A 26,731-nucleotide genomic window follows, 5' to 3' on the forward strand; every position below is an offset into this window, starting at 1 on the left:
CGTCGTCCCGCTCGTGGCCGAGTCTACTCGGGAAGCGTTCCTGGTCGTCCATATTGGGCCCTACTCGGGTAACACCCTTACCTGGTCGTCCATATTGGGCCCCACTCGGGTAACACCCTTACCTGATCGTCCCAGAACATGTTGCTTTAGCTATAGATTCATTCACACGTTTATTATTAATTTATTTTTTAATTTCTTCATTTGTGTGAAAAAATTCTCATAATTTTTGTTAAAATCAATTTCTATGCAAATGTTTCTCCAATAAATGTAAATATTCGAGTTTCAAAAAAAAGTGTAAATATTCAAAAAGTATTGACACCATATTTTGCCTCTAATTCTCTCTTCCTTTCACATGACATTTTGGTTTGGTAAATACGTTTGATAAATAAATTGTTCCACAATTATCATTTTCTGTAAAAATCTTCTTATATTACTCAATTTTTTTTTTTAAAGAATAGAGGCATTAGATTTAACATTGCAATTCATTGATAAGAGATATTATATCATTTATTATTGGATTAAATATGTAAACTTATAATGCATTTTAATGAAATATTTAATACAAATTTCAAAAATACTAAATAAAGATAATTCAGTTCTAAGTGTTGAATAAATAAAAGAAAATTAATCTTTTGTAAATATGTTTTAAAGCTAAGTCCAATAAATAAAATAAGAAAAAATAGTGGTTTAAACTTGCTCGGATCAATCGGTTAAACCGGTTCGTCTTATAACTGATAATGAAGCATGATGTGTTGTTGAATCTAAAATGTATCGGTGGAACTGATGTTCAGTTGGGCGGAACTTGAAAAATCTGAAAACCCTACTCGGCTGAGTAGACCGACATCATTTAAAGAAAAATATCAAGAGAGAAATTAAAAATCACATAAAATATTAACAAAATTTAGATTAATAGTATTTTTTAAGTAGTAATAGTTATCCATGCACTCACGTCTCTCCTTACGTTTTAGAGATTTGGGATGCTTTTATTCCGGAGAAGAGGGGCTCTCTAATTACTCGATTAATAATTTGATGAAAAAGTCTTGTCATCAAGGAGGATATAATTGGTCTCTTATTTTTAGAATTATAGCTTGGCAAATTTGGAAGGATATGAGTGATTTGGTTTTTAATAACCATATTACTTTGCCTAGCATATTATCGTTGTTATTAGTAATTTTGTTGCGGAGGTTGCTAATAATCTCTCGAAGAAGTCGGACGAGTTTCAGAACCTGCATATAGAAGAGAGACGTGGGTGGATGGAGGATGTCTAGGGAAGGATTCTGGAAGATTAACTCTGATGAGTCCATGAATCTATAAAATGGTATGACCTCTTGCGATGGTTTGATCGAGGAAGGACTGTGCCAAACCATGCTCGAGGTCATCGAAGTACGCCAGTTGAGCTTAGCCCTCTTCCCATAAGGCAAAATTGTTCAAGGCTTCGCTTGCATTGCAATGTGTTAAGAGCATAGCTTTAAGGAGTCCTTAAGGGAATGAGAACGACTTACTTGTTAAAGTCGATGAAAATTCAAGTGGAAATGAACTCTAGTGCGGCTTATAACTTAATCACAATATGAAGTGTTTTGAGTATCATCCTTATACTAATCATTTAAAGGAGATTCCTACTATGTGTAAAGGGTCGCCTTTCATCTTATTTTCAGAGAAGCAAATGGGTATGTTGATCACCTTGCTTGTATTTACTATGAAAGTTCTCATTTATGTGTTGATAGTGAGCATATCCCCCCTTCCATGCTTCCTGCTTCCCTCTTTGAGGGATGATGATATAGGGATTTCTTTCACTATATTGTCTTAGCTTTTTTGTTCTTTGGGCATTTACCCCCAAACATAAAAAAAAAGTGATAGTCAATATTTTTGTTGTTGGATAGAGATTAGCAAATATTGATTTATTCAAAGTAATCATTTCAACATTGGATGTAAAAAAAAAAAACCAAAGAGAGAGAGAAAGAGAAAGATTAATCAAAATCAATTATCTTCTCTCTCTTCACCCTTCTATTCATCCGTTGGATTGTCTTCCCTTCTTCTTCTTCTTCTTCTTCTTCTTCTCTTTTGCCTCCTTCTACATCTTTCTACAGTCACCTTTTCCGTTATCCTTGTACCTCAACTGTAGCAAAAAATCGAACTCTTCAGCTTCTGCTACTCAAACCCCAACTCATTAATCTCGCTTTTCCTCTTCTGGGTCACCGTTTGGTTCTTCAACCATGTCTCAGACTAACTGGGAAGCTGATAAGATGCAAGTTCTAATCTTTCATCATTTTTACATCTGGGTTTTGTTTTTCATGCTTAATTTGTTTCATTTCCTATGTTGATTTGTTAATCTTGATTTTTTCTCCATTTCAGTTTTACATCATGTCTTGTAAATGTACCTACTTTTTTCCTTCTTTCTCTTTCTTGGTATCTTAGGGTTCATAGTTTTGTGAAAGTTTACTGGGTTTTGTTTGAAAAGGCTAATTTTTGCTGCTGAACTTCAATTTTTATGTGGTGGTTCACTGGATTTTGTTTTCTGTGTGTTTTTTTATTCACTTGGTTGATGTAAAGTTTCAATTTTTTCTATGGAATTTCAGGTTGGATGTTTACATCCATGATTACCTAGTTAAGAGGGATTTGAAGGCTACTGCTCAAGCTTTTCAATCTGAAGGAAAAGTATCCTCTGACCCTGTTGGTGAGATGTCTGAAAATTGGACTACTATCAAAGGAAAAACCTAGATTTAACAGTGTTATTTTCATTTTGGTTTTGTCCATTTTATTGATTTGGTTGCTTTATTTGTGTGCCTGTTGTGTGGGGTTGTTGCAGCTATTGATGCCCCGGGAGGTTTCCTGTTTGAGTGGTGGTCGGTTTTCTGGGACATATTTATTGCCAGGACTAATGAGAAGCACTCGGAGGTCGCCGCATCTTATATCGAGGTTGGTTGGAATTTTTTCTTTTCCATTGCTTTCATGTTCTGCATCCTTTTTTTTTCATGCTACGTTTGCGTAAGATTGAGGGTGTTTGAAATTCTGCAAAGCAAAAGCGGTATTATGAAATATTCATAATATGTTTTGGATGTGATTGGCATATGAAAAAGTCGCGCTATGCCTTTTCATGTGTTCCATGAGGAAGTTCATGCACTCCTTTGGGTTCAACTTTTCAGTCTCTCTTGCTAGCCTTTTTTTGGTATAAACTATCCGGTATCCGGTCACCCTTGTTCCATGAGGAAGTTCATGCATTCCGTTGGGTTCAACTTTTCAGTCTCTCTAGCTAACCTTTTTTTTTGGTATAAACTATCCGGTATCCGGTCACCCTTGAGATGCTGACTATTTCCGGATTCTGGATTTAGTCAAAGTCAAGGCTCTTCATCCCCTGTCACGGGCGTATTGTGCGGGGACCAAACTGGAGAGCTCTTCCCACACTCAGCCTAGTTGCCAACTAACTAACCTACCCCTCTTGGGTTGTCTCTCTAGCTAACCTAATTGCTCCCCTTCATAATGATTGATTTAGTTAGCTATTTATTGCTTTATGTATATATTTAAGCATGTAAGAAAAATTTGATTTTTCTTTTTTTATAATTTGAAGAATTAATCATTTTTATTTGATAATATTGCTGAAATATTTTTATTCTTCAGCTCTAGACTACTGCGATTAGCAGTATATTTATATTACTATGATGTCTTATTTGAACCTGTGGTTATTTTTGTATTTAAAGCAGTTTATGTCTCTCTTAAGTCTGCGAAGGGCCTATGTGCATCAGGCTTGTTAATAGCGCGCTATTGCGGCGCAATAGCGCTATAGCGTAGCGCCCTGGGGGTTCACCGCTACTCCACTATTCACCGCTATTGTCCGCTATTTGCTGCTATAGCGCCGCAATAGCGCTTGAAATAGCATTTTTTGGGCTTGCCGCTACACTACACTATCTGCTATTAACAACCCTGATGTGCATTAGTTAGGTGTTAAACCGGCAATATGGTCCAATGATGAATGTTTTGGTTGCTTCATTAACCTGTAGAAATTATAGACTATTGTTTTAGCAAAGTGATAAAAACCCAGCCTTTTTAGTCTGGGTATTACTTTAGGTTTTTTTAGCTAATCATCCATTATATTTGGTACCCTTGCAAAATTGATGCCATACCAGAATTTACTTTTTTACTAGATTTTTTATAAGAGAAAATAAAACTTAGGTACTGCTTTAAGTTTATGGTTTGTGAATTTCAATTTACAGACACAGTTAATGAAGACAAGGGAGCAACAGCAGCAGCAGCAGCAACAACAACAACAACAGCAGCAGCAACAGCAGCAGTCTCAACCCCAGCAATCACCGCATCAACAGCAGCAGCAGCAGCAACACATGCAGATGCAACAGATCCTGTTGCAGAGGCATGCAGCTCTCCAGCAACAGCAACAGCAACAACAACAGCAGCAACAGCAGCAGCAGCAGCAGCAATCACAGCAACAACAGCCACAATCACAACAGCAAAGTAGGGATAGAGCACATCTCTTAAATGGTAGTGCAAATGGGTTAGTTGGAAACTCTGGAACTGCAAATGCACTTGCAACTAAAATGTATGAGGAGAGGTTAAAACTTCCCCTCCAGAGGGATTCTTTGGATGAGGCAGCAATGAAGGTAGGGGAATGTTCTGGTTATCTGACTATATAACATGAACTGCTGGTTTCCATGATTGCGATAGACACATGTTCATTGTTTGCTTTTGGTATGTTATACAGCAAAGATTTGGCGAGAATATGGGTCAACTCATAGACCCAAACCATGCCTCAATATTGAAGTCAGCTGCAGCTAGTGGCCAGCCTTCAGGGTATTTTTTTTTAAACTTCGCTTTTACTGCTTACTGTTTTTAGCCTGGAGACAGAAATTATTTTGTACTTTATTGGTCTGTGGCTGCTATTGAGTTGAATCTGACTCTATTAATGTGAAACAAAATGAGTAAATGACTATCTTTATTATCTTCTAGTCTTTTCTGGACAGTCTGCTCTTACCTTTTAAAAATTAATGATAATTTGTTTCCTATTTAACAAAATTGTTTGGTGTTCAATTCCCTTAGAATTCAGTATTTTCTTTGTTTATGGGTATTGACTTTGTTAGCACCGAATTTCTTGATTTCAGGCAAGTTTTGCATGGTGCTGCCGGTGGGATGTCTCCACAAGTTCAAGCTCGTAGTCAGCAATTACCAGGGTCTACACTGGTACACCTTATTTCAGAGATCTCTCATTATTTCCTATATTTCATATCAGCTGTTTTTCCCTAATTTACCTTTTGGAACCAGGATATAAAGAGTGAGATAAACCCCGTTTTAAATCCCAGAGCCGCTGGTCCTGAAGGATCATTGTTAGCAATTCCTGGTATTTCTCCATCATTCTTTCCCCCTCCTGTAGCCGATTTTAAAATTAGCAATTCCTGAAGGATGTTTGTCCAATTTTTTCTTTGTAATTTTTTCATGGCTGGATGAGTCTAGTTTAGGATTAAATGTTTTTTTTGGGTGATATTGTATTACTATTATTGCACATAAATGGAGTAAATAGAGATTTTCTCATTTCAGGATCGAATCAAGGTAGCAACAATTTGACTCTGAAAGGGTGGCCGCTCACAGTAAGTAATCTTTTATATTATATCTATTTTTATTAATATTCTCCCTACAAACCTCTTGTCATCTGAGAAAGGGCAGCCTCTTTGCTGAAATCTTTTGCAATCATCCTACTGAGTTGGGTGTCATTAACATTTTTAATTGTTGTGACTTGGGACTAAGTAATTCCGTAGTTAAGTTTTATTATTGATCTTTTTCTATCCTTTATTAGGGTCTGGAGCAACTGCGCTCTGGTATACTCCAGCAGCAAAAACCTTTCATGCAGGCTCCTCAGCCGTTTCATCAACTTCAAATGTTGACACCACAGCATCAGCAACAACTTATGCTTGCTCAACAAAATTTGGCATCACCATCTGCCAGTGATGAAAGCAGAAGACTAAGAATGCTATTGAATAATAGGGGTATTGGCCTAAACAAGGATGGTCTTTCTAATCCTGTTGGTGATGTGTCGTCGAATGTTGGATCACCTCTTCAAGGCGGTGGACCTCCTTTTCCTCGTGGGGATACAGATATGTTAATGAAGGTGCTTGCTAGTACCTTTTTAATTATCTTTTCATCCTCACCATACTTGCATTACTTGTTGAAGTGTTCTATTTATAAATCCTATTTAGTTACCAAAAGTCCATGATTTGTATTGTCTAAAAGTTTCTGTATGTGTAGTTGAAACTGGCTCAGTTACAGCAGCAGCAGCAACATCAACAACAGCCAAGCAGCAATGCACAGCAGCAGCAACTTCAACAGCATGCTCTCTCGAACCCGCAATCTCAGACTTCAAATCATAGCATGCATCAGCAAGATAAAGTAGGGGGAGGTGGTGGCAGTGTCACCATGGATGGTAGCATGTCAAACTCATTTAGAGGAAATGATCAGGTCAGTCCTTTGACAGTTGTCAATTCCACATACATGCTCAAGACATACTTAGTTTCTCGGGTCCTTTATTCTTAAAGTATCATTGGGCAATAGATTTCTTCTGATCTGTAGAAAAATGTTTAGTGACATATTGGCACATCAATTTCTGTTGTAAAATTCATTTATCTTGCTGCAAATGGTAAATTCTGACACCCAGTCACATGATTATTCTTTTGTTTATTTTATTAGTCGGTCTCATAAATTTTACTGTTATTATGTTTTTATAGCTTTTGTCAGAGTGTGTCCATGAATTTGAGATTTTATATGGTGGGACTGGAAAGCATTTTAGCATAAGGGATGGTGGTTTTTTTTCCTTCATCGTTTCTTGGTTGAGTTCAAGTATTCACAGCATAATCTCCTTCACCTCAAGTTTTCCCAAACTGAGTAGTTGGAATAGGATTTTACTTCTTTCTTTGAAACCTCCTGAACAGATATGTATCATTATATCATAAATTTCTGTCCCTGAGTATCACAAACATCTGGTCTATGCAACTTATTATGAGTATGAATTAGGTTCCTAACATGGTTTTCTGAATGCACTCTAAGGTTTCAAAAAACCAGATGGGGAGAAAGAGAAAGCAGCCTGTATCTTCTTCAGGTCCTGCCAATAGTTCAGGAACAGCAAATACAACAGGCCCATCCCCAAGTTCAGCACCCTCAACTCCCTCAACCCATACGCCTGGGGATGTGATATCAATGCCTGCCATGCCCCATAATAGTAGTTCCTCAAAGCCTCTAATGATGTTTGGCTCTGAAGGCCCCGGAACACTTACATCTTCTTCAAACCAGTTGGTGAGTGCCTATTTTGTGTGGTTCAATTAGTGGAAGGAATGATTGAGTTCCTTGCATGTAGACTCATTCATTGCCCTTCCGTTTTGGCAGTGGGATGATAAGGATCTTGAATTGCAGGCTGACGTGGATCGCTTTGTGGAGGATGGATCACTAGATGAAAATGTGGAGGAATTTTTATCCCACCATGATGATACAGACCCTAGAGATACTGTTGGTCGCTGTATGGATGTAAGCAAAGGTGCAGTAAACACCATTTTATATTGATCATAAAATATTCTAGCTTCATCCTTGCGAAGGAGTTTCTCAAGTGTGTCTAATTGTCCCTCGCTCAGATGCAAAAAGATTCATTGTTTTCTTTTAAAAGATAACTCATTGTGCTAATGTGACTTACAATGAGTTACAAACTTAACAGTAAATAAAGATAATATAATGACTCATGTCACGTGATGTCATTTTTCCTTGTTACCTCAAATGTGCTTTAGAATAATTTTATCATAAACATGTGTATAGTTCCTTTTTTTTGTTGATAAATATATGTTGTTGGTTATATATTTCATAAGTGGTGTGTTTTTCTAGCTTTTATATGTGACCTTGCATAGTTGCTCTATAAATTCCTTGATTTGCTTGCATAAAGAGGCAGTGACTCAAATAAATAAGCTAAGGACATGATTTATTTTCAGGCTTCACATTTTCTGATATAAATTCTGTACGTGCAAGCACAAGTAAAGTTGTCTGTTGCCATTTCTCATCTGATGGCAAATTGCTCGCAAGTGGTGGCCATGATAAAAAGGTTGGTGAAAGCATTAGTCTTCGAAATAATTTTTTTTTAGCAATTTCTTTGTTAAACCAACTTTCACGAGATCTGCAGCCAACTTGTGCAACTGTCCTGCTGGAAGGAAATTGATAAACAAAATTAATATATAGGGGGATGTATCTTCTGAGAAATATGTTTTTATACGAGAACGTAAGAATAAGATACATCCTCCCCCTAAATATATATATTTTAATTTATTTATTTTATTCTGTTTAGTCATGAAACAATATTTTACTCCTGATTATTTTGTAATTCAGGCTGTTTTATGGTATACGGATTCTCTAAAACAAAAAGCTACTCTTGAAGAGCATTCAGCTTTGATCACTGATGTCCGTTTCAGCCCCAGCATGCCGCGTCTGGCAACATCTTCATTTGACAAAACTGTCAGGGTTTGGGATGTTGATAATGTTAGTAGATTTCTGTCTTGTTTTACTTTAATAACATTCCACTTCAGGGATATTGTTTCTATTATATTCTTAAGAGGTTATAGAGATGTATAGATGGTTTTCTTTCTCTCACTGAATTTTTTTACACAGTGAGCTAATAAAACTTATTGATGCACTTGTTTTATATGAAATTATATACAAGAAAAGCACACTATCTCTTCCTTTCAATAGACTTTATTTGAAATATATTATGAACTGTATTTCTGTTAAAAGAATTCCTACACATGGTTTTACTATTCTATAATGCAATGGTCCATATGGTAAGTTGCAATAAAAAAATTTAAATTATTATTAGAAGGCTGTTATGCATGGAGGTTATATTTGTTCTTAAAGATGAAGACTATTAGTGTGGTGCAGTAGAGCTTCAGAAGAAGGAATTCATATACTAGTAGCGTTACTAGCAAGTAGAAGTTTTTAGGGTTTAGATTTGAACAGTAGATCCATGTATATGCTGGGATGTTAATGATTGTAGTCTTGAATAGTTGTTTTGCCTTTGTCTAGAAGAAGATGAATTGCATGTTTTTCTAATTGGTATTCTGCTATAACTGAATATAAAATTAATATGCAGCCTGGGTATTCACTTCGCACCTTTACGGGACATTCTGCATCTGTTATGTCACTAGATTTTCATCCAAATAAAGAGGACCTTATCTGCTCTTGTGATAGTGATGGTGAAATACGATATTGGAGCATAAACAATGGCAGTTGTGCTAGAGTCTCCAAGGTAGAATCCTATTTCTCTTATTTTATATGCTTATCTCAGTTACTAAGACCCACAGTGGGTTCGATGCTAACTTCACCTCACCCTGTAAAAGAGTTGCTTTATAGCACTAGGATTGCCTTTTTTCCTGCTTTAAACTAATTGTTTTGTGGCTTGTATATTTAAGCAATGATGTTTACACTGTTTATTTTGGATTCCCTTCATCATCATTTTGTGTTATCAGGCCCTTTTATGATGAGGAGAAATTTTTCATTTCTCCAAACTGCCGTTTTAGCTTTTCAAATGGTGAAGCAAACAACAGGCTTGTATTTTTTCTGTCTGTTAATGGACAATTTTCTTGCTAATCAGGGTGGCACTACCAAGATGAGATTTCAACCTCGGCTAGGGAGGTATCTTGCTGCAGCTGCAGAGAACATCGTGTCTATACTGGACGTGGAGACTCAGGCATGCCGATATTCATTAAAGGTTGGTTTGCATAATTTGTGCACAAGTTTCTACTGGATGTAAAATAATGCTTTCAATGTGAGTTTTGTAATTTTGCTTGAGTTAGAGTCACGGATATGCATTTTCTGTCATCTCTGCTTAACAACAGAGATTCAGAAGTAAACTTAAAATATTAATCGTTTGTTATATTTTAGTCAGGACAATAACTTGGATCAACACGTGTTAGCAATAAAGGATTATATTATGGCCAAATGACAACACATGCTTATAGAAATAATCAGATGTCTCTTATGCCCTTTTGTACTTTCTGCCTTCATTAATCTTGCAACTTAATTCAACCTGTGTTTATGTATTTGGGCATATACGTAGTATTTGGACTCATATTTCCATTGCCTTTGGTGATTTTGGCGATATAGTTTTTCAATCCTCATTTAGTAATTGTTTTCATTCTTTTCCACAAGTTTCACCAACCTACTTTATTGTAACATTGTACTATGATTACAGGGACACACAAAGACAATAGATTCTGTATGTTGGGATCCATCTGGAGAGTTACTAGCATCTGTGAGCGAGGACTCTGTCAGGGTCTGGAACCTTGGAACAGGGACTGATGGGGAATGTGTTCATGAGCTTAGCTGTAATGGCAGTAAATTTCACTCGTGTGTTTTCCACCCAACGTACCCTTCATTACTGGTCATTGGCTGTTACCAGGCAAGTCTGCATTCTTACTTTTCCGTTTCTTTTCCTTTTCGACAGTTTTGAGTATGGTGTGGTTGTCATTTTACTCCCTTCAATGCACACAACTAAGTGCATGTTTGAAAAACCTTTCTACTATTGATTCTGAAGCCATCTTCAATTCTGGGAAGAAGCTTATGTGAGTAGATTCTGGGTTTCAAAATTGGTTATGATGAAAGAGAAGCTGGTTCAATCATGCTATTATTAGAAACTAAAAAGAAGGTTTTTGAACAACGGTTTATGTGAGCTTTATCAGAAATGAATGGACTCCTGAAGAGAACTTTCTCCTTTTTAAGAGCACCTGCCCTGAGTGGGCCTTGATAATAGCTGTTTTTTAAATAAAAAGAAGATAACTAGTTTGATTATTAAAATCGTATTCTTAATACATAAAGAAAGTCCATTGTGTTTTTGTTGTGATCTGTGTGCTCACCATAACCTAGTGGTTGAATTTGGTTCTGTACAAATAAATTTGACCTTTACCATTTGCTACATATTTTGTTGCAGTCATTGGAGCTGTGGAACATGGCTGAGAACAAGACAATGACTCTATCTGCTCATGATGGACTAATTACTGCCTTGGCTGTTTCAACTGTAAATGGTTTGGTTGCTTCTGCCAGTCATGACAAGTTTATCAAGCTCTGGAAGTGACTTGAATGAATGTGAAAGAAACAAGTAACAATACTGGTAATAGAGTAGGTTTTTTTCCCTTCCAGTGTTGATAATCAAGTCACATGTTAGTAGTTTATTTCCCATTTTGTTTAAACTTCTTGATCAACAAACTTACCTCTTTGTCTTTTGTCCTTTGGGGTATTTGATTTTCTATGTATCTTTAACAACTAACCTATGTAATGCAATACAACTATTCCCTGCTGTCACTCCTCCCTTTTAAATGTTTACTTGGATATTTATTCCCTTGCAACTTGGGCTGGCTATTATGTTGTGTGTTTTCCCTTTTAAGTTTGGTGGCGATCAAGTCAAAAAGTTTGATTTTTCTTTTGCTCAAATTCAGCTTTTTTGCTGATACTTTTTACTTACCATCACAACTAGAGTTTTTTCCATTATGTCTAAGAATGAGAGTAAAAATAAGATGATAAATTCATTGTAGTCTTGGTCTACTTCTACTTCTGACGGGCTAAAGGAGCGTCATTGCCTAATATTGGAATTGGAGAAGAAATGTTGGAAGGTAAGGTTTTCCTGATTTAAATATGGCAAGATTCTCTGATGTCAGAAAAGTCGTATACATTGTCATGATGTGCCTACCTACCAACAATGTATTAGCATAAGCGGTATCCAATCTAGACCCTTTTAAGGATGAAGACATGTTCAAATTCTAGGAAAGCCATTGTTAGGAGAGATTGTCACAGTTTCTCGAATGAGATTAGTCTTGTCTTCAAAGGGGGTGGAGATACCGGTAAAAAAAAATGACGTGTCTACCTTTTTATATTGTAGGGTTTAGAATTTAGGAGACACGGGGAAAATTTATGAAGAGGTTAGACTCAATTTCATACGGTAGATGTTGGAGGATCTTGGTTCCCTAAATAGCCATGGATTTAGAGATTTGACTAGTCTTTTATGCTTTGTTTGGTCTGTGAGAAGAGAAAATTTGAGAAGAGAGAAAGAATCTCCCTATCCTATAATTCGGTTGAATAGGGAAAGAAAATAGAGAAGATTTTTTTTTTTTGGTTTCTCAAGGTATCCCCACAGTCGACAACCATGAGACTAATCCTTCGAGGCTCTAAGATCACGTTAAGTGGGTAGGCCTCTCCCAACAAATGCTTCTCCATACGCACCGCCCAAGTAGGGGATTGTGAAGGACTTCTGCAATCCCCAATGCAGATTGTGTAGTTAGTTTTCTTTCCATTTCTGCAGTTGAATTGAGGTTAAGCTTATCCAATGAGTGAGTGTTGATAAACCATAATTTTTCTAGATTGTTTATAAGGAAAGAGTGTTGTTTCATCAAAGATATGATTCTGAAATTGAAATCTTATTAATTTATTACAAATGAAAGGTTAAAATTGGACTTCTGACTTTTATAGGAAAGAGGCTAAAATTTGATAATTGGTTATTTTCCAGCCTACTTTGGAATATAGGAGGAGATAATTTAATACTACAGGATTATAATGTTGGGCTAAATAGCAAATCATAAGTGACATCACATCTTTCATCCCAAACTTTAAGACATTAGGTTTATAAGTCATCTCACTTATAAACTGTTTTCAAAGATGTCTTTATTTTTCAATGTGAGATTTATTCACACTTGATATCATGATAAATGGGTCACCTGTCTTTATAAATAGGATATGATGATCTATATAGAATTACATTATAACACCATGAATAGATAACGGTAGAGACTTCTCTACTAGAGTGAACTTGAAATGGTAGAGACCGTTGTGACTTCCTGGCTTGAGACCAATATATATACTTTTTTCACTAATCAATGGCTATTGCATGAAATCATTGAGGATTTTGGAATGATTTGGAAATCCAATAGGTACTCTCATGCATACATGACAACACAGTCAAATTATGGACCAAAACACATTTTCAAATCCACTAGACTCATCATAAGTATATACAACACTTTCAAATAAATCATAATTATATACAAGGGCCATATTTGAAGGTTTTAGCCAATTTTGACCCTAGACTTATCTTTTTAATATCTTTTATTATTTTAAAACGCGTATATATTTTTTAATATAACTTTTTTTTGTTGTAAAATTCATTATTTAATGTTTCTTTTTCTGTTCAATCTACATGAGCTAAAATAAAGCTTATGTAAAACATCAAATAAAATATCTTTGGAGATATTTTTTGAAGTTTTATTGGTATTGTGTTAGCCAAGCATGACAAGAGCTTAAGAGGTGGAGGGCAAGATTTTTTATTTTCTTCCTTATTTATGTTCAATTCCATTTCTTCTTGATAGTGCATCCACTATCTATTGTAAGAAATTGTAGTTTGTTTGTTTTTTCTTTTTGTGCTTTGGAGTACTGAGTCCGTCTCCTTTATCTAAAAACAAATCAATATAGCTTAGTGATCTATTCAATAAATGTCAAAAAATTACTCTATATAAGGGAATTTCGACCACCAGCTGTCACTTTTATTCCATGAGTTTCCTTGTGTATTAATATAAATAAATTTTATTTATATATTTTCCTTTACTTTTGCAGCTATCGTGTAACTAGCCGGCTATATATAGCGAAACCTTGGGTACGTAAGAGCAATCCATAGATGGGAGAGCAAAAGAGAGGAGAAGAAAGGGGAATGGGTAATGAGAGCGAGATGATCCCATGTCTGGATTTTTGTAGGGGTCGACTGCCATTAGCAGAAAGGGGTGATGAGTGGAAAAATATGAGCAAGAAAGTGAGAGAAGCATGTGAGAGTCATGGTTGCTTCCTATTTATGTGTGATGAAATCTCAAAGGGTGTGTGTGAAGAAATGTTCATGGGGATGAAAGCATTGTTTGATCTGCCTGAAGAAACCAAACAAAAGCACATTAGTCCTAAGCCTTATAGGAGCTATCTGAGCAAGTGTCCAGTCATTCCCCTATGTGAAAGCTTTGGGATTGATGATGCTCATCTACAAGTTATGTCTGGAGCCTTTACTGATCTCATGTGGTCTCAAGGAAACCCAACATTCTGGTATCATTTTATTTTTCTCATTTCCCTAAAGTAATCATTCTTTTTTATTTATAAAAAAGGATCATGTCAATAATTTAAGTGAGATTTGTTCAGAAAATAAGCCACCAAATACGAGTTTTAAAATGAATTTTATCCATTTTACATATACTAAAACAACAATGTTTACCCTTTTTATTACCATTATTGTCATTATTACTAATAACATTATTATCATCTTCTCTTTATTTGCTCCATTAACACAGCTATATACCATTTTGTGAGGCTATAGTACTTGTCAAAAGCCAATTAAGTTTAACAAAAACATTGAGTTTGCAAATATCATGGTTTTGATGTTGTGGTTTAATTTTAGCCCATTTTCTTATAATTAGCTGTGCAAATATTTGGCTATAGAGTCTCAGGTGATTAGTTTTAGGATTACCGGCTATAGAGATACCCTGGAAAAAAAAATCTGCTTGATTGACCATGGTTTATTATTAGTTTTTTTTTTTTTGAAATGATTATTGTTAATTGATTTTGACTTAAACTCTTGAATTTGATTAAATTACTACATTATGTATAGTAGCCGCTAATCCCCCTATATAACACATGCAATACCATATTTATTAGGGGCTTAATTATATCCATTCTATTTCATCAGATGAGTTGTTTCATTTTTCTTTTTATCAATTTATAGATTAAATGTTTAATAGTAGTTATTGGTTAAATCTGACAATACAAATTTATGATTATGGGATTAAATATAACTGATGGCTGATGAATATTTTGTAAGTTTTTCAAGGCATGAACAGTGCATAATTAAAGTAGTTCCTAAAGGATAAAATTTTGCAGGAAACTCGGAAAATATAACAAAAAAGAACGGGTTTCATCACCCCTAAAGTAACAAGCTTTGTCACATTTTGTAGTTTTATCACCACAAAACGTTAAATTTCACGTTACGAGGCATGTTCGTCAGATCGAAACAACCTTCTCTTTCAAGAATTTGTTAGACATTAAATAAGCTTATAACAAGCAACATCAAAATGAGTGAAATTTATGTACATGTATTTCTCTTTTTTTTTTGCCATATACATGTATTTTTCTTTTAAATTCTTATTTTCTTTGTGGGCTGGGCTGTGCATGATGGTATATATGCAGTGAAGCAATGAAGTCCATGAGCTCAAAGTTGCTAGAACTATGTGTCATCTTCATGAAGATGATTCTGGAGGGTTATGGCCTCCCACAACATTACATTTCAGATGTTGAAAACATGACAAGCACTAGCAATTTAAGGTTGATGAAATACAAAGTTCCTGAGAAGAACTCTGAGGTTGCCCTGGTACCTCACACTGACAAAAACACCTTAACAATTCTATGCCAAAATGATGTCCAAGGTCTAGAGGTGCTCACCAAAACAGGCAAGTGGACTCAATTCAAGATACCTCAGAATGGCTTTGTGGTCTTTGTTGGAGACATTTTGAAGGTAATAAATGTAATTGTGGATTGCTTTTGTCTTCTTCTCATATTAACTAATATATATGCAGCAACTACACATATTTCAATCATATCTTATCATGTTTATTTTTTTTTGGTACTTTCTTACTTTAAATTATTTATTATTGGGAAAATAATGAATTCTGATTGAATGTGCAATGCAGAGGAGCTTACCGAGAAAAAATTTCTTAACAGAATAATATTCAAATGTTAAATTTCCCCCTTGGAAAATTTTCCCACTCCCTTCTCTTATTAACCATATGTTGATATTTTCTAATATGCTAAATTTTCGTCTCCCCAAACCCATTTGTTTGGTTCTGTCCCTTGTTTTTACATTGTCTGGTTACTAAGCACATTAGCTAAAAGTAGGCTCTTAACTATAATGAACTGGTATCCTAGGAGAATGTTTACCAAATAATTGTGATTATGATGATTATAACTAATGAATAGGCTTGGAGCAATGGAAGGATTCATGCAGCAATGCATAGAGTGGTGATGAATGGAGGAGATAAAGAGAGGTACTCTCTTGGACTTTTTGCTATGCCAAAGGATGAGATGGTCGTTGCGGTGCCTCGTGAGCTTGTGGATGATAAAATGCATCCCCTCCGTTACAAGCCATTCAAATATGGGGAGTACTTCAAGTATCATGTCTCAACTCTCAAAGAAGATGCACTTGAAGCATTTGCAGGTGTTTGATCAATCTCTGTTTAGAAGCAAGGCAGTAGCATGGGTTGCTATATATAGAACTTCCTATATGTAATGTTGTGGAGAATATTTCGTCTCAAGAACTTTCACATAAGAAATAACTCCACTTATTTGTTATTTAATTGCGAATTATGTGTGTCGCTATGGCTTATAAAAATATGTGTGTCGCTATGAGTTGTACTTTTATTTTTTATATTATTAAAAAAATTGAAAGAATTTAATATATTATTGTAATTGTTGTTGCTGTTTTTTTTTATAGTACTCCCCTTATTGCCGCCACCCTTCACCCCACAATGCCACTTAACGCCTTAACCATGATCGCCCCTTACACCCTCTATTACCACCATTGCTCAAACCCTCAACTACAATCGCCCCAATTATCCTACAACACTATCTTACTACTTAACACGTTCCATCATCGCCACTTCCCAATGCCCTCCACTACCTACAACAGTTGGAACTCTCAACCACTATTGTGGCCAGAGCCGGTCCCGACATTTTGGAGGCCCTGGGCAATCTTATTTTTTTTTTTTTTGAAAAGTTTAAGATTTTCTTTCTGAATAATGTAAAAAAAATATTTATTTAGCAAAAAGGGGTCGAAAAAATTATTTAGCAAAGTGGGGTAGTTTTTGGAGAAAAGGTCACGGGCATGTGCCACAGTCAAAAAACCGTGGCTAAAAGTCTGAAAAGGCAACGGTTTGCCTCTTGGTGTGGGTAGAACCCAGGTCTCACAAAAAGCTACGGTTTTTAAGTTGTTGCTAAAATATTTAGGCAACACGTTAAAAACCGTAGCCTTTGGGAATTTTATTTTTGGGTCCCTTCTTTTCGGAGGCCCTGGGCGGTGGGCCTACTTGCACAAGCTCAGGGCCGGCCCTGATTGTGACCACCTGACATCCCTCACCTCTCACCGTCACCACCGTGAACATGACACACCAATTGTTCACAACTACTCCCCATCACTTACCACCATTTCTTTGTCACTGTCGCCTAAAACCTACCAACACCCTACATTCTATAGTTGTGCACCTTCTAACACCATTCGCCAAAAGTCATTATTACCTAAGAGCTTCACAACGACAAGTCGACAACGATATCAAGTGGTGACATTGGTGGAGTTGGTGGAGCGTATCATGTGAAAATAGTGAGTTGGATGGATGGTGTTAATGACAACAACGAGAGTTGAGGTGGCCAAGTGACGATAAAGACTTTCGTACAATAAAAGTATATAAATGATGTCAGAGAATAGTAACGCTCCTTTGTGAGTAATGACACCATGGTTGAATTATAAGGTTGGTAACAGTTATATAAAAAAGTAAAACTGAAGTTATAAAATTTAAAATTAACTTAATTTTTTTTCAAAATTTAGAATTAAAATCCATGACTTGAATTATATAATTTCAACTGAGGCGGCATTCTCAAAGTAGTGCGGAGGGAAGAAGAAGAAGAAACAGAGCGAGTGATGGCGGAACACAACCACTCAAATTCATCTCTTCAGCCGATTCTGGACCTGCTATTCGCCGCCGGCTACGTCGAGTCCGATGCACCGCCGTCTCAGATAATCGCCGGCGGCATCTCTTGGGCCGTCGCCGCCCTCAACGCCAACACCACCACCGCAATGCAAGTATCTCTTTCTCCTTTCCTCTTAATCAAATTGATTAGGGTTTTCCTCTGCGCTCAATTGTGAAATCTCCTCCGTTGGCTTGCAGATACGATGAGAGTATCGAGGACTCGTTGAGACTAGTAGGATGCCCGCACCTTCTTCTACCCTCCCATATTCGAGATCTTGATACTGAAGCTCTTCTTCCTGTTGTTCAGTGGCTCACATCACGCATTCCATCGCATCATGTCAATGAGGTATTGAATTGAAACTTCAATATCCATCCATTTCTGATCCTAAAATGAAGGAATTGATTGCTTATCTACATATTTGATGAGAATGAAGTAGATGAAAATTCAATTATGAGTATGGTGTTTGAGTTATTTGGATTATTTAGTAATAGTAGTAGCAGAAGAATATGCTTGTATTAACATTTCTGCTGATTTACCTTGTGTTTAATACTTGTTAAATGCAGTGCTGATTTTTCGTAATCTATGGAACCATAGGTGTGTGATGCTGAGAATGCTATTGAAGTGGATGAGCATGGAACTTCGATAGAGGCATTGAGTGGCAATTTGGATGAACTGGTTGGTGAGATGGATAAGATGTTAGATATGAAGCTGGCTCTTTTCTATTGATATAATGCCTTTTTGCCCCCTCCACTTCTCCTGTTTTCTAATCTTCTTTGCTTGTTAGTTTTAGCTTTAACATTAGCAGAAATTGGTCTTTTGCTTTATTTCTTTGTGCTATATCCTTATCCTGTGCACTATATACCTCTATGTTCTCCATGGACTTATTTTGCTTCGCTATTCATTATTCTTTGCACTATAGAATCACCGGAAGATGAATGCTGTGGAGCAATTAGATCAGCTACGAGAGAGAATAAGTAAGGAGGGTGTTGATTCTGGGGTGCAGAAGTTGATATCTTCAATGATGTCTTTGAAGGTGAATTATTTCTTTTTAACTGTTAATGTTTCAAACTTGCACTATAGTGCATGTGATTTAACTAATTTTCAATTATAATTACTGTAAAATTGAATAATATGTGTTGCTCATGCTATTAACTATTAGTTCAGGATCTTGAAAGGCAGGAAAGTCGCTTTCTGTTCAACCGTGATTCCAAACATTCTGAACTTCAAGCTGAGATTAGTGAATTAGAGAGGAAAAGGGAAAATGACACTGACAGCCAGAGCTTACCTGATGGGCTACATCAATCTCTGAGTGAATCACTTGAAAAAATCAATTTGATGAAAAAGGTAAAATAATTTCAATTAGTGGTCTTGTCTCCTGTTCTTTTATATTCTCATTTTGTGACACTTGGTGTTTTAAGCTTTAAACTGTGGTTGGGGTCACGGTTGTGCTGCAATCACTGAAATTGCGGGTTATGTGATCGCAGATGCAATTGCAAAAACCTTCCAAACTGCAATCTTGCGGCTGCAATTTGGATTGGGAATGCCAATTTAAAACCATACACTTCCTTTTATTAGTTCTTGGTCCTTGCTAATTCCATTATTTTTTCCCTTTCTGTTAGAAACTTGCAGCTAGACTAAGGGATATAGTAGTAATAAGACGACAGATTGATGACCTACCATGCCAATCAGAACTCAATCAGTATGTTTGTTTCTTTCCCCTTTTATTTGTATGTTATTTCCAACCTCCTTATGCTCCTTAAAACTCTTTGCTCAATGAAGTTGAATATATCGTTTTGTTGGAAAATATATCAGTATTTATTGTTTTCCAGTCAATTTTAGAGATTCTATTATTGACTTTTTTATATGTAATAATTTTCTCCATAATTCAAGGAGTAGTAATTCTCTCCTTAATTCAAGGAGTAATAATTGTATCCTCTCTATAAATACCAGCCTTTGGCTGAGGAATAAAACAGAACAGCATTTACCTATTATTTTCCAATATGGTATCAGAGCATCTATGGCCGAGAGGTCTAGAGTTCGATCCTTGCTCCCCTCACTTTCTAATTAAAAAGTGGAATTTAATTAAGCACATGGTAGGTGAGTCTGTGCATTTATCCACGCTTCAAGCCCAAAAAGGCTCTTGCGTGAGGGGGCGTGTTAGAATATAATATAAAACCATTGATGTGGCCTTTACCCAAAAGCTTAAGCTTTTGGGATAAGTGGTTATTTGACACGTTTACTTGGTAGTTATATGCCTCTGAAACTCATCCAGGATATTTTCTCTCAAATTTTATTTCACATGTTTTATAATGCCCCTATACTCCTTAACACTCTATGTTGGATAGAGTTGACTACGTGCATGACTTGATTCCAATTTTGTGAAATTAGAACTCACTTTCAATTCAACACAGGGAAAATAGAGACTAGGTGAAAATCTCTATAATTTAATATAATTTTTATATTAAACTGTAGTCTTTATTTCCTTAATGGAGGTTTGATTATTGGATAAAAAGAGACAACAATGCTTAAAAGTGGATAGGACAGGAGTTTGATAGAAAGAAACTACATCCCTGATTAATCCTCTATTTCATTCTTATTGGATGTGAAGTTTTCTTTTCAATTTCTTTTACTTAATCGTACTAGTCCCTAAAATATATTTCTTCATCTGGGAGTTATCTCCGTGCAACGTACACTTGTGTAAGATGAAATGGAATGTGTAATGTGAAAAAACTAAAACTAATATAAAATAACTGAAGAGATAGTATATGGAAGAGAGGAAAGCAATGGCATACATGTTTGATGGGTTTGATGAGAATGTGAAACCTAGGTGTCCCAAATATAGCTTTTCTGAGAAAGATCTTGTTTATTCATGTCTGTGCAGGTACGAGAGCCGACTCTCAGAACTAAATGATCAAATCCAGGTTTGTAAATTGTATAGATAAAGTGTTTATTATGAAGGGGAGAGAATAATTTTTATTGTTAGTTACTCAGATATACTTATTCTTGTTCTAATCATGTCCTTGGTATCTGCCAATGAACAGGGAAAACATCGACAAACCCGTAAATACTATGCTACCTACAATGCTCTTCTGGAAATAAAAGAAATGATGTTAAAGGAAACATCTTTATTAAATTCTATTATTTCACAGGTATTCATTGGAGAATAAGGAGTATGCTGTAAACTTTTTGTTAGCATTTGCTTTAGTGATTTCATTGTGAGTGTTCTTTTAAATGTTAGATAAATAATCGTTGCACCTATTCAATTATCCTTGTACTTGTATATGTGCTCAGTTCTTCCGCAGGTCAAATGTTATGTCCTTGCTTCTGATTTGTCCTTTTGTTCTTTGTTAAGTTTTATTTTCTTTGGTAGTTAATTTTCAAATTGGTATTTCCTGTTGCCTGCATATTCCTTATTGATCTTGTGCATTTTTTCTCATTGCATCTGCCTAATTCTTTTAACTTCAAACCTTTTATGGTGAAACTTATGTCTCTAAACTCTTGGCTGCATTAAGAATCACAATCGTTTTTTTATGAATTGGTGAGATATATTCAGATATGTTCTGCTGTTATAGATTACTATTATGATTCTGTTAAGATAGAGTAGGATAAGATATATTGTTCTGCTATGATAGATTGGGGAAGCAATCTAATGAGTTTTATCCTATGATTAGTTTTCCTTCTTTCCTCATGTGATTTTGACTAGTAGTTTTACAGCCTTAGTAGGCTTGGGAGTTGGGACTAGTATTACTGCACTATTAACTTGACCTAATGATTAGTAATAAAAAGTAAGACCATTGGGTCAGTTGTTTTTACAATATTCTCACGTACCATATCAATAATCTTGTATTTAGTATTCATTTTCTCTTTCGTCCTTTTTCTCTACCTAAACCATATAATTTTAACAATATGAATTCTTGAACTTGTTTCTGTCAAAGCTATCTTTATATACATTAGAAACTTTGATACTACATGATGAAATATCTTAATATATTTTGGTTTTTTCAATTACAAAAAGCTAGTTCTATGATATGTCTATCATAAACCAACTATCTAAATGAAAAGTTTTATGATATCTGATATCTCTTAAAATACCCCCTCATGTAAGTTTTTTGGGCTTGAAGCATGGATAATGCACTAACCTACTATAGTTTACCAAGTGCTGAAATTTAATTTTCATTTTGAAGAATGATGGATGCAAGCATTGTTATGAATCAGCTATCTTAAATGTTTGAGTGAAGGCATGAATGGTTTTATTACATCTTTTTAACAATGTCAATAAGAATCTACAGTATATTCTGGCACAAGTTTTCTTTGAGAGGTTTATTCTGGCAGGGAACAAAAACTGTTTTGTCTTAACATTTGATCCGCTTATTTGTCCCCTTATTTGTTAAGAAAAAAATGTGTTTCTTGAATGGTTTATGAACACGTTTTAACTGTCTCCTTTTTTTCTTCACCTGCTTTTGCAGTTTCAAGACGCCTTCAGTAGCACTGATGGTCGTATAAGACTTGTTCATTCCATGGAAGGAATTGTCAATGGAAGTCAACAGGTAATCTACTTCCTAGCATGCGTAAATGATAAATTTTGAAGAGTTAACTGCAGCTTGTGTTGATCTGAATCAAGAATTCTAGGAACATTGAACAATCTGATTAGTTACATCGGTATTGCCGTATCGGATATAGGTATGAATGTGATATCAATACTGAAGCAATTTTGGACTACCTGGGCTTCATAAATGCGTAAAGTGTCTAGCGTAATCCCTTTTTTTTTTCTTTTCTGTATTGACCAATTGGCATAGGTTATCACTTTCGTTCTCATGATTATTATTTTGATAATAAATTTATTAAATCCATATTTGATTTCATGATGCTTTTGTGGAAAATTACATATTTTTATTGTAGATGAATATATATTTTCTTTTTGGGGTGGAAATTAACAATTTAGGCCAAGTTGTTTTTACGTTTAAGTTTGAACTGAACTGAACGTGAATGGATCCATAAAGTCTCTTCCACGTTTCGTGTATTGGGAAGTGAGATTGGGAATTCCAATGTTTCAAATGTGATCTCAAACGGAAAAGCAAACACAGCCTTAGAGTCTGTTTGTTTTGTAGTTGTCAAAAGTAAATGTGCTTTAAATTTATGGAGAAGTATGTTACTTCCCGTTTTCATTTTGGTTTACGTGTTATGTTTATTTCTTATTGGAACTCACGACAACTGAAATGAATGGTTTTCCAAACCAGCAATAGTTTATGAATGTGCTTTCTATGATTAAGAATTTTAACTGTTGTACATATGTGCAGAAACTAGAAAAGGTTCAAGTGGGTCTTCAAGAAGAAGAGAAAATCCGTAATGATTTGAAGGATAGGTATGCTGCAGCAATTGGTGAGCAAAAGCGCTGCTATTCTTTGATGAAAGCTTTTCAGGTAAGCTTTTTTGCCCTCTTCCCTGTTCATCGGATGGAAGAGTTAAGCTTTTTGGTGAAATTTTGTGCCAATTCTGCAAAGGGTTAATCTTCATATGGATCCTTTCCCTCAATCTCTAGTTGATATTTGCATTTTTCTGGATGAAAAACTGGTATCCAGAAGTTCTTTTTAGTCTTGATTAGTTAATGCAAGTTGAGCAGGGTAAACTCATGGAGAAAAACAAATCTCTCTCATTGCATTTATTTCTTTCCATTCAGAAAACCCAGCATGACACCTTAACTACTCCTTTGCCATGATAATCGTGTGAAGCCTTAGTTTAAGAATTTGATTCCCGAATTGGGCTTTTAGCTGGAAACTTTGTTCATTATACTCTAATATTACCGGCTGTAATTCTTATGGCTTTGGATTTTTTATTTATTAAGTAGTTTCTTCAATGTCCAGGTAAAGTGTCAAAGTTCCAAGTGAGAAATTACCGAGATCTTTGCGGTTGAGTCTTTTCGATTGAGTCGGTCAAATTATTGTATCGCCATCGAAGCCTGGTTGTGTTCCTCCCAAACTCTTAATATCATGGTGATGGTTGAACAAGAAGATGATCTGCTGTTTGATGCATGAAGTTGCAGTGATTGTGTTTTGATGTTTTCGCTTTAGCTTTCCATCTTTTTTTTTGAACTACATGTATCTTCCACTGAATTAATCATGTTCGAGACATGTAGGATCACTTTGAGCGACAAAAATGAATATTTACGTGCCAGTTACATACATTTGTCTTCATACCAATGACGCGACACCAGGTTTGACAATTCCACGTGTGCTTAAATTTTGCCAACAGTTCATAGGAGGTATCAATCAACTATATATGCACTTAGATTGATGTAAAACTGTTCTTAGTCATTCATTCATTCCTACCATTACCATGCATGACATTTTCCTAACCCACAGTTACTTTGATCCACCACAATCTCTACCTAATACTTAACCAATACTCGCAAGGAAAAAACAAAAACTAGCATTGATATATATATCTAGATAAAGAAGCACAAAATGTTAGTTTGAGGTACTAATCAAAGACAGTGCTTCCCCAAAATTCTTGCTCTTAATCCCAACATACTCCTTCACAGTTACCCCACGAAATCGAGCAACACTGTTATTGACACCGCCCACCAGCGGAGAAACCACGTAATCCGACGGTGGACAGTGGAAATAAGCCACCGAGTAACGCTGCACGGTCTTGTTTGTAGTGACACGGTGAAGCGCACAACGAAACCTCGCATTTGACATGATGTGGAAGAGATCACCTGTGTTAACCACCAGAAGGTTACGATGCGGGTGCACTGGGACCCAGGCTTTTGTTCCTTCGTTGAAGACTTGGAGGCCGGTGGCGGTTTGGGTCTGATGAAGGATGGTGAAGAGGGAGGTGTCGGTGTGCGGGGCTAGACCCATGGCTCGGGTCGGATCGGGGCAGGGTGGGTAGAAGTTTAGTTGAACAACTCCACACATGTTGCTTGATGAACCAATGTCCCACTGGGACTTGTTTTCTCCGTTGCTAATGTCCAAGAAGTTTAACATCATGCGTGTTAGTTGCTCCGCTAGGACCTTCATTTGTTTTTGATAATTCTCCATCAAGTCACTGCACATTTACGTAAACTTTCAATTAGCTTGTTTTTAATACCTACGTAAGTATACGTAAGTAGGACATGTATCCAATTTGATTACTTGAAATGATGGTTTTTCTATGACATTTCTCACTTCTCTCTTATATTTCTCTCTCTATCAAAGTGGAGCTCAAAAACAGGGTGTGAATTTTCTTTATGTATTGTCGTTGGCTAAATTTGTTATAAAGTTTTGCTTTAATAGGTGGTTGAGAAATTAAAATACCTTAACAATATCAAGCACTTATGCAACTTTTGATACTAGAAGTTTACTTGCATATATAGAAATATATAGGTGGAGTACTTGCCATACTTTTATTTAACTGCTTAAATACATAGGAAAACGACATTTAAGCAAACAAATTTATTATATATGGCACGTGATAGTTTGGATATCAATAATGATACTTGAACCTACGAGTAGTGCAAGCATATCCCATTTTTTTCTCTATATCTCTCTTCTTACATATATTATCTAATTCTGAGTGTCTGCTAAATATCTGTGCAGTATGCGGATGCTACATATCATTTTCCTTGGTGTATATATAATTTAATCACGTATAGCTAGATAAAATAACTACTCTATTTTTCTTTCATTGATTATTTTATTGGTGAGAGAGTGGAAACTAAATCACGGATTCTAAAAATTCAAGCAATGGCTTCATTAAGAGGATAGAAGATTCCCTCATGTGTTAAAGATCTAAACCATTAATTATATTTTAATGAAATCTGGACCCTTAAAAGTTATATAAAGAGAGAAAATTGAAATTGTGTGAGAATTAATACTGACCATCAGATTTCATTAAAAAATAAATTAAAGGTCTAAATCATTCACATGACCTTATCATGTGAGATTAACACATGAGGGGATCCAAATTCCTAGCGGAACACAATAGAAACTTAGCAAAATTAAGCAAATTTTTTTGAACATATAACTATCCACGTTGCGTGGATTATGGAAGTGCATGAGATTGTAGTGTATTGTACTTACCAAAATCGTGCATAGTCATTCGGCCATATCTTTTTGACATCTTCAGATGGAGAACCCATGATGGTGAACCCTTCATGCCACATGAACTTAGGAAAGAATGGTGAAATCCTAGCGCTGCCGTATCCGGTGGCGCCACCAGAAGATCTCAGCGCCTTCAGTTTGTGATCAGCAGGGAGAGCGAAGAGGCGCTTTGCCTCATTTTCAACCTCTTGAATGATACTCAAGGGTATGCCATGATTCTTCAACTGGAAGGCACCCCAGTTTTCACATGCATGGCCTATGAGTTCCATGGCATTTGGATCCATGAGGTCGATGATGGGTATGGATGGTGATCCATTGGAATTAGAGAGATAATCATCATCATGATCATCTTTAGATAGTGACCATGCGTGTGATTCTGGTAAGTTTGGAGCTGAAGAAAAATCCAGAGGGATAATGTGATGGAGGTTGAGAGGGTGTTCTCTATAGGCTTCAGAGAGAGTGGCCATTTTCTCAAAGATGAACATGCAAGCTATTGATAGATCATAATAGTATTAAGTGTGTGTGAGTGAATGTGTGTGTTTAGAAATATAAATATTATGCGAGATTAGGTTAAAATGATGTATACATGAGTTGGGAGAAGGGTGGCTATTTGGACTAACTTGTGTCGTTTGTGATTTTGGAAGGTATATATAGTAGAAAATGACAAGAGAAGGAACCAACGACACAACATTTACTGAAAAGCTTGTAGGATTACTAGGTATAGTAGTATAAAGAAAGAAAACACATGGAGGACACCTTCACAATGGTTTAGAGTGAGAAAGAAAGAAAAAAAATATTTAATGAATGTGATCCGATGTGATAAAATGTAAGAAATAGAGGAGTAATGAGATGTTAATGAAATATTAATGATTTGA

The 26,731-nt window shown here is 35.8% G+C and overlaps 4 protein-coding genes across 6 annotated transcripts; 3 read left to right on the top strand and 1 right to left on the bottom strand.

Annotated features, from left to right (window-relative positions):
- Positions 1-1,959: 1,959 nt before the first annotated feature.
- On the top strand, positions 1,960-11,379 carry LOC130727423 (transcriptional corepressor LEUNIG-like). 3 transcript variants are annotated; one of them, XM_057578550.1, is made up of 18 exons: positions 1,960-2,245; positions 2,577-2,674; positions 2,807-2,916; positions 4,209-4,610; positions 4,712-4,800; positions 5,109-5,187; positions 5,269-5,344; positions 5,542-5,591; positions 5,798-6,109; positions 6,247-6,456; positions 7,057-7,287; positions 7,378-7,525; positions 7,968-8,077; positions 8,359-8,508; positions 9,116-9,271; positions 9,617-9,733; positions 10,217-10,423; positions 10,952-11,379. In XM_057578550.1, the coding sequence occupies exons 1-18, from the start codon at positions 2,214-2,216 to the stop codon at positions 11,093-11,095; spliced, it is 2,721 nt and encodes a 906-aa protein (XP_057434533.1). In that variant the 5' UTR covers positions 1,960-2,213; the 3' UTR covers positions 11,096-11,379. The 3 variants fall into 3 exon arrangements, with proteins under 3 accessions (XP_057434533.1, XP_057434532.1, XP_057434534.1); XM_057578549.1 differs by having other exon boundaries at positions 1,962-2,245; positions 7,042-7,287; XM_057578551.1 differs by having other exon boundaries at positions 1,962-2,245; positions 7,042-7,287; positions 7,405-7,525.
- Positions 11,380-13,568: 2,189 nt separating this feature from the next.
- LOC130732173 (probable 2-oxoglutarate-dependent dioxygenase AOP1) lies at positions 13,569-16,437 on the top strand. The gene is made up of 3 exons (XM_057584281.1): positions 13,569-14,091; positions 15,226-15,550; positions 16,012-16,437. Exons 1-3 carry the CDS (start codon positions 13,682-13,684, stop codon positions 16,255-16,257), a joined length of 981 nt encoding a protein of 326 aa, XP_057440264.1. The 5' UTR covers positions 13,569-13,681; the 3' UTR covers positions 16,258-16,437.
- A 1,240-nt stretch (positions 16,438-17,677) lies between these two features.
- LOC130727424 (uncharacterized) lies at positions 17,678-23,954 on the top strand. Its single transcript, XM_057578552.1, has 11 exons — positions 17,678-17,883; positions 17,973-18,120; positions 18,370-18,450; positions 18,695-18,808; positions 18,940-19,119; positions 19,395-19,474; positions 20,657-20,696; positions 20,817-20,924; positions 22,242-22,322; positions 23,073-23,195; positions 23,637-23,954. The coding sequence occupies exons 1-11, from the start codon at positions 17,726-17,728 to the stop codon at positions 23,658-23,660; spliced, it is 1,137 nt and encodes a 378-aa protein (XP_057434535.1). The 5' UTR covers positions 17,678-17,725; the 3' UTR covers positions 23,661-23,954.
- Positions 23,955-24,185: 231 nt separating this feature from the next.
- On the bottom strand, positions 24,186-26,398 carry LOC130727425 (gibberellin 3-beta-dioxygenase 1-like). The gene is made up of 2 exons (XM_057578553.1): positions 25,836-26,398; positions 24,186-24,822 (listed from the first exon to the last, which is right to left on the bottom strand). Exons 1-2 carry the CDS (start codon positions 26,339-26,341, stop codon positions 24,240-24,242), a joined length of 1,089 nt encoding a protein of 362 aa, XP_057434536.1. The 5' UTR covers positions 26,342-26,398; the 3' UTR covers positions 24,186-24,239.
- Between the last annotated feature and the right edge of the window lie 333 nt (positions 26,399-26,731).

The sequence above is a fragment of the Lotus japonicus genome, chromosome 1, assembly GCF_012489685.1.
Source record: "Lotus japonicus ecotype B-129 chromosome 1, LjGifu_v1.2".
Taxonomy (NCBI): domain Eukaryota; kingdom Viridiplantae; phylum Streptophyta; class Magnoliopsida; order Fabales; family Fabaceae; genus Lotus; species Lotus japonicus.

Bases quoted from the DNA above. Each gene is read 5' to 3' on its own strand.
- LOC130727424 (XM_057578552.1), top strand. From the start codon at position 17,726: ATGGCGGAACACAACCACTCAAATTCATCTCTTCAGCCGATTCTGGAC. The intron at 17,884-17,972 runs GCAAGTATCTCT...GTTGGCTTGCAG, and splicing joins GCCAACACCACCACCGCAAT to ATACGATGAGAGTATCGAGG. The intron at 18,809-18,939 runs GTGAATTATTTC...CTATTAGTTCAG, and splicing joins CTTCAATGATGTCTTTGAAG to GATCTTGAAAGGCAGGAAAG.
- LOC130727423 (XM_057578549.1), top strand. From the start codon at position 2,214: ATGTCTCAGACTAACTGGGAAGCTGATAAGAT. The intron at 2,917-4,208 runs GTTGGTTGGAAT...TTCAATTTACAG, and splicing joins TCGCCGCATCTTATATCGAG to ACACAGTTAATGAAGACAAG. The intron at 5,188-5,268 runs GTACACCTTATT...TTTTGGAACCAG, and splicing joins AATTACCAGGGTCTACACTG to GATATAAAGAGTGAGATAAA.
- LOC130732173 (XM_057584281.1), top strand. From the start codon at position 13,682: ATGGGAGAGCAAAAGAGAGGAGAAGAAAGGGGAATGGGTAATGAGAGC. The intron at 14,092-15,225 runs GTATCATTTTAT...GTATATATGCAG, and splicing joins CAAGGAAACCCAACATTCTG to TGAAGCAATGAAGTCCATGA. The intron at 15,551-16,011 runs GTAATAAATGTA...ACTAATGAATAG, and splicing joins TTGTTGGAGACATTTTGAAG to GCTTGGAGCAATGGAAGGAT.
- LOC130727425 (XM_057578553.1), bottom strand. From the start codon at position 26,341: ATGTTCATCTTTGAGAAAATGGCCACTCTCTCTGAAGCCTATAGAGAA. The intron at 24,823-25,835 runs GTAAGTACAATA...GTAAATGTGCAG, and splicing joins AATGACTATGCACGATTTTG to TGACTTGATGGAGAATTATC.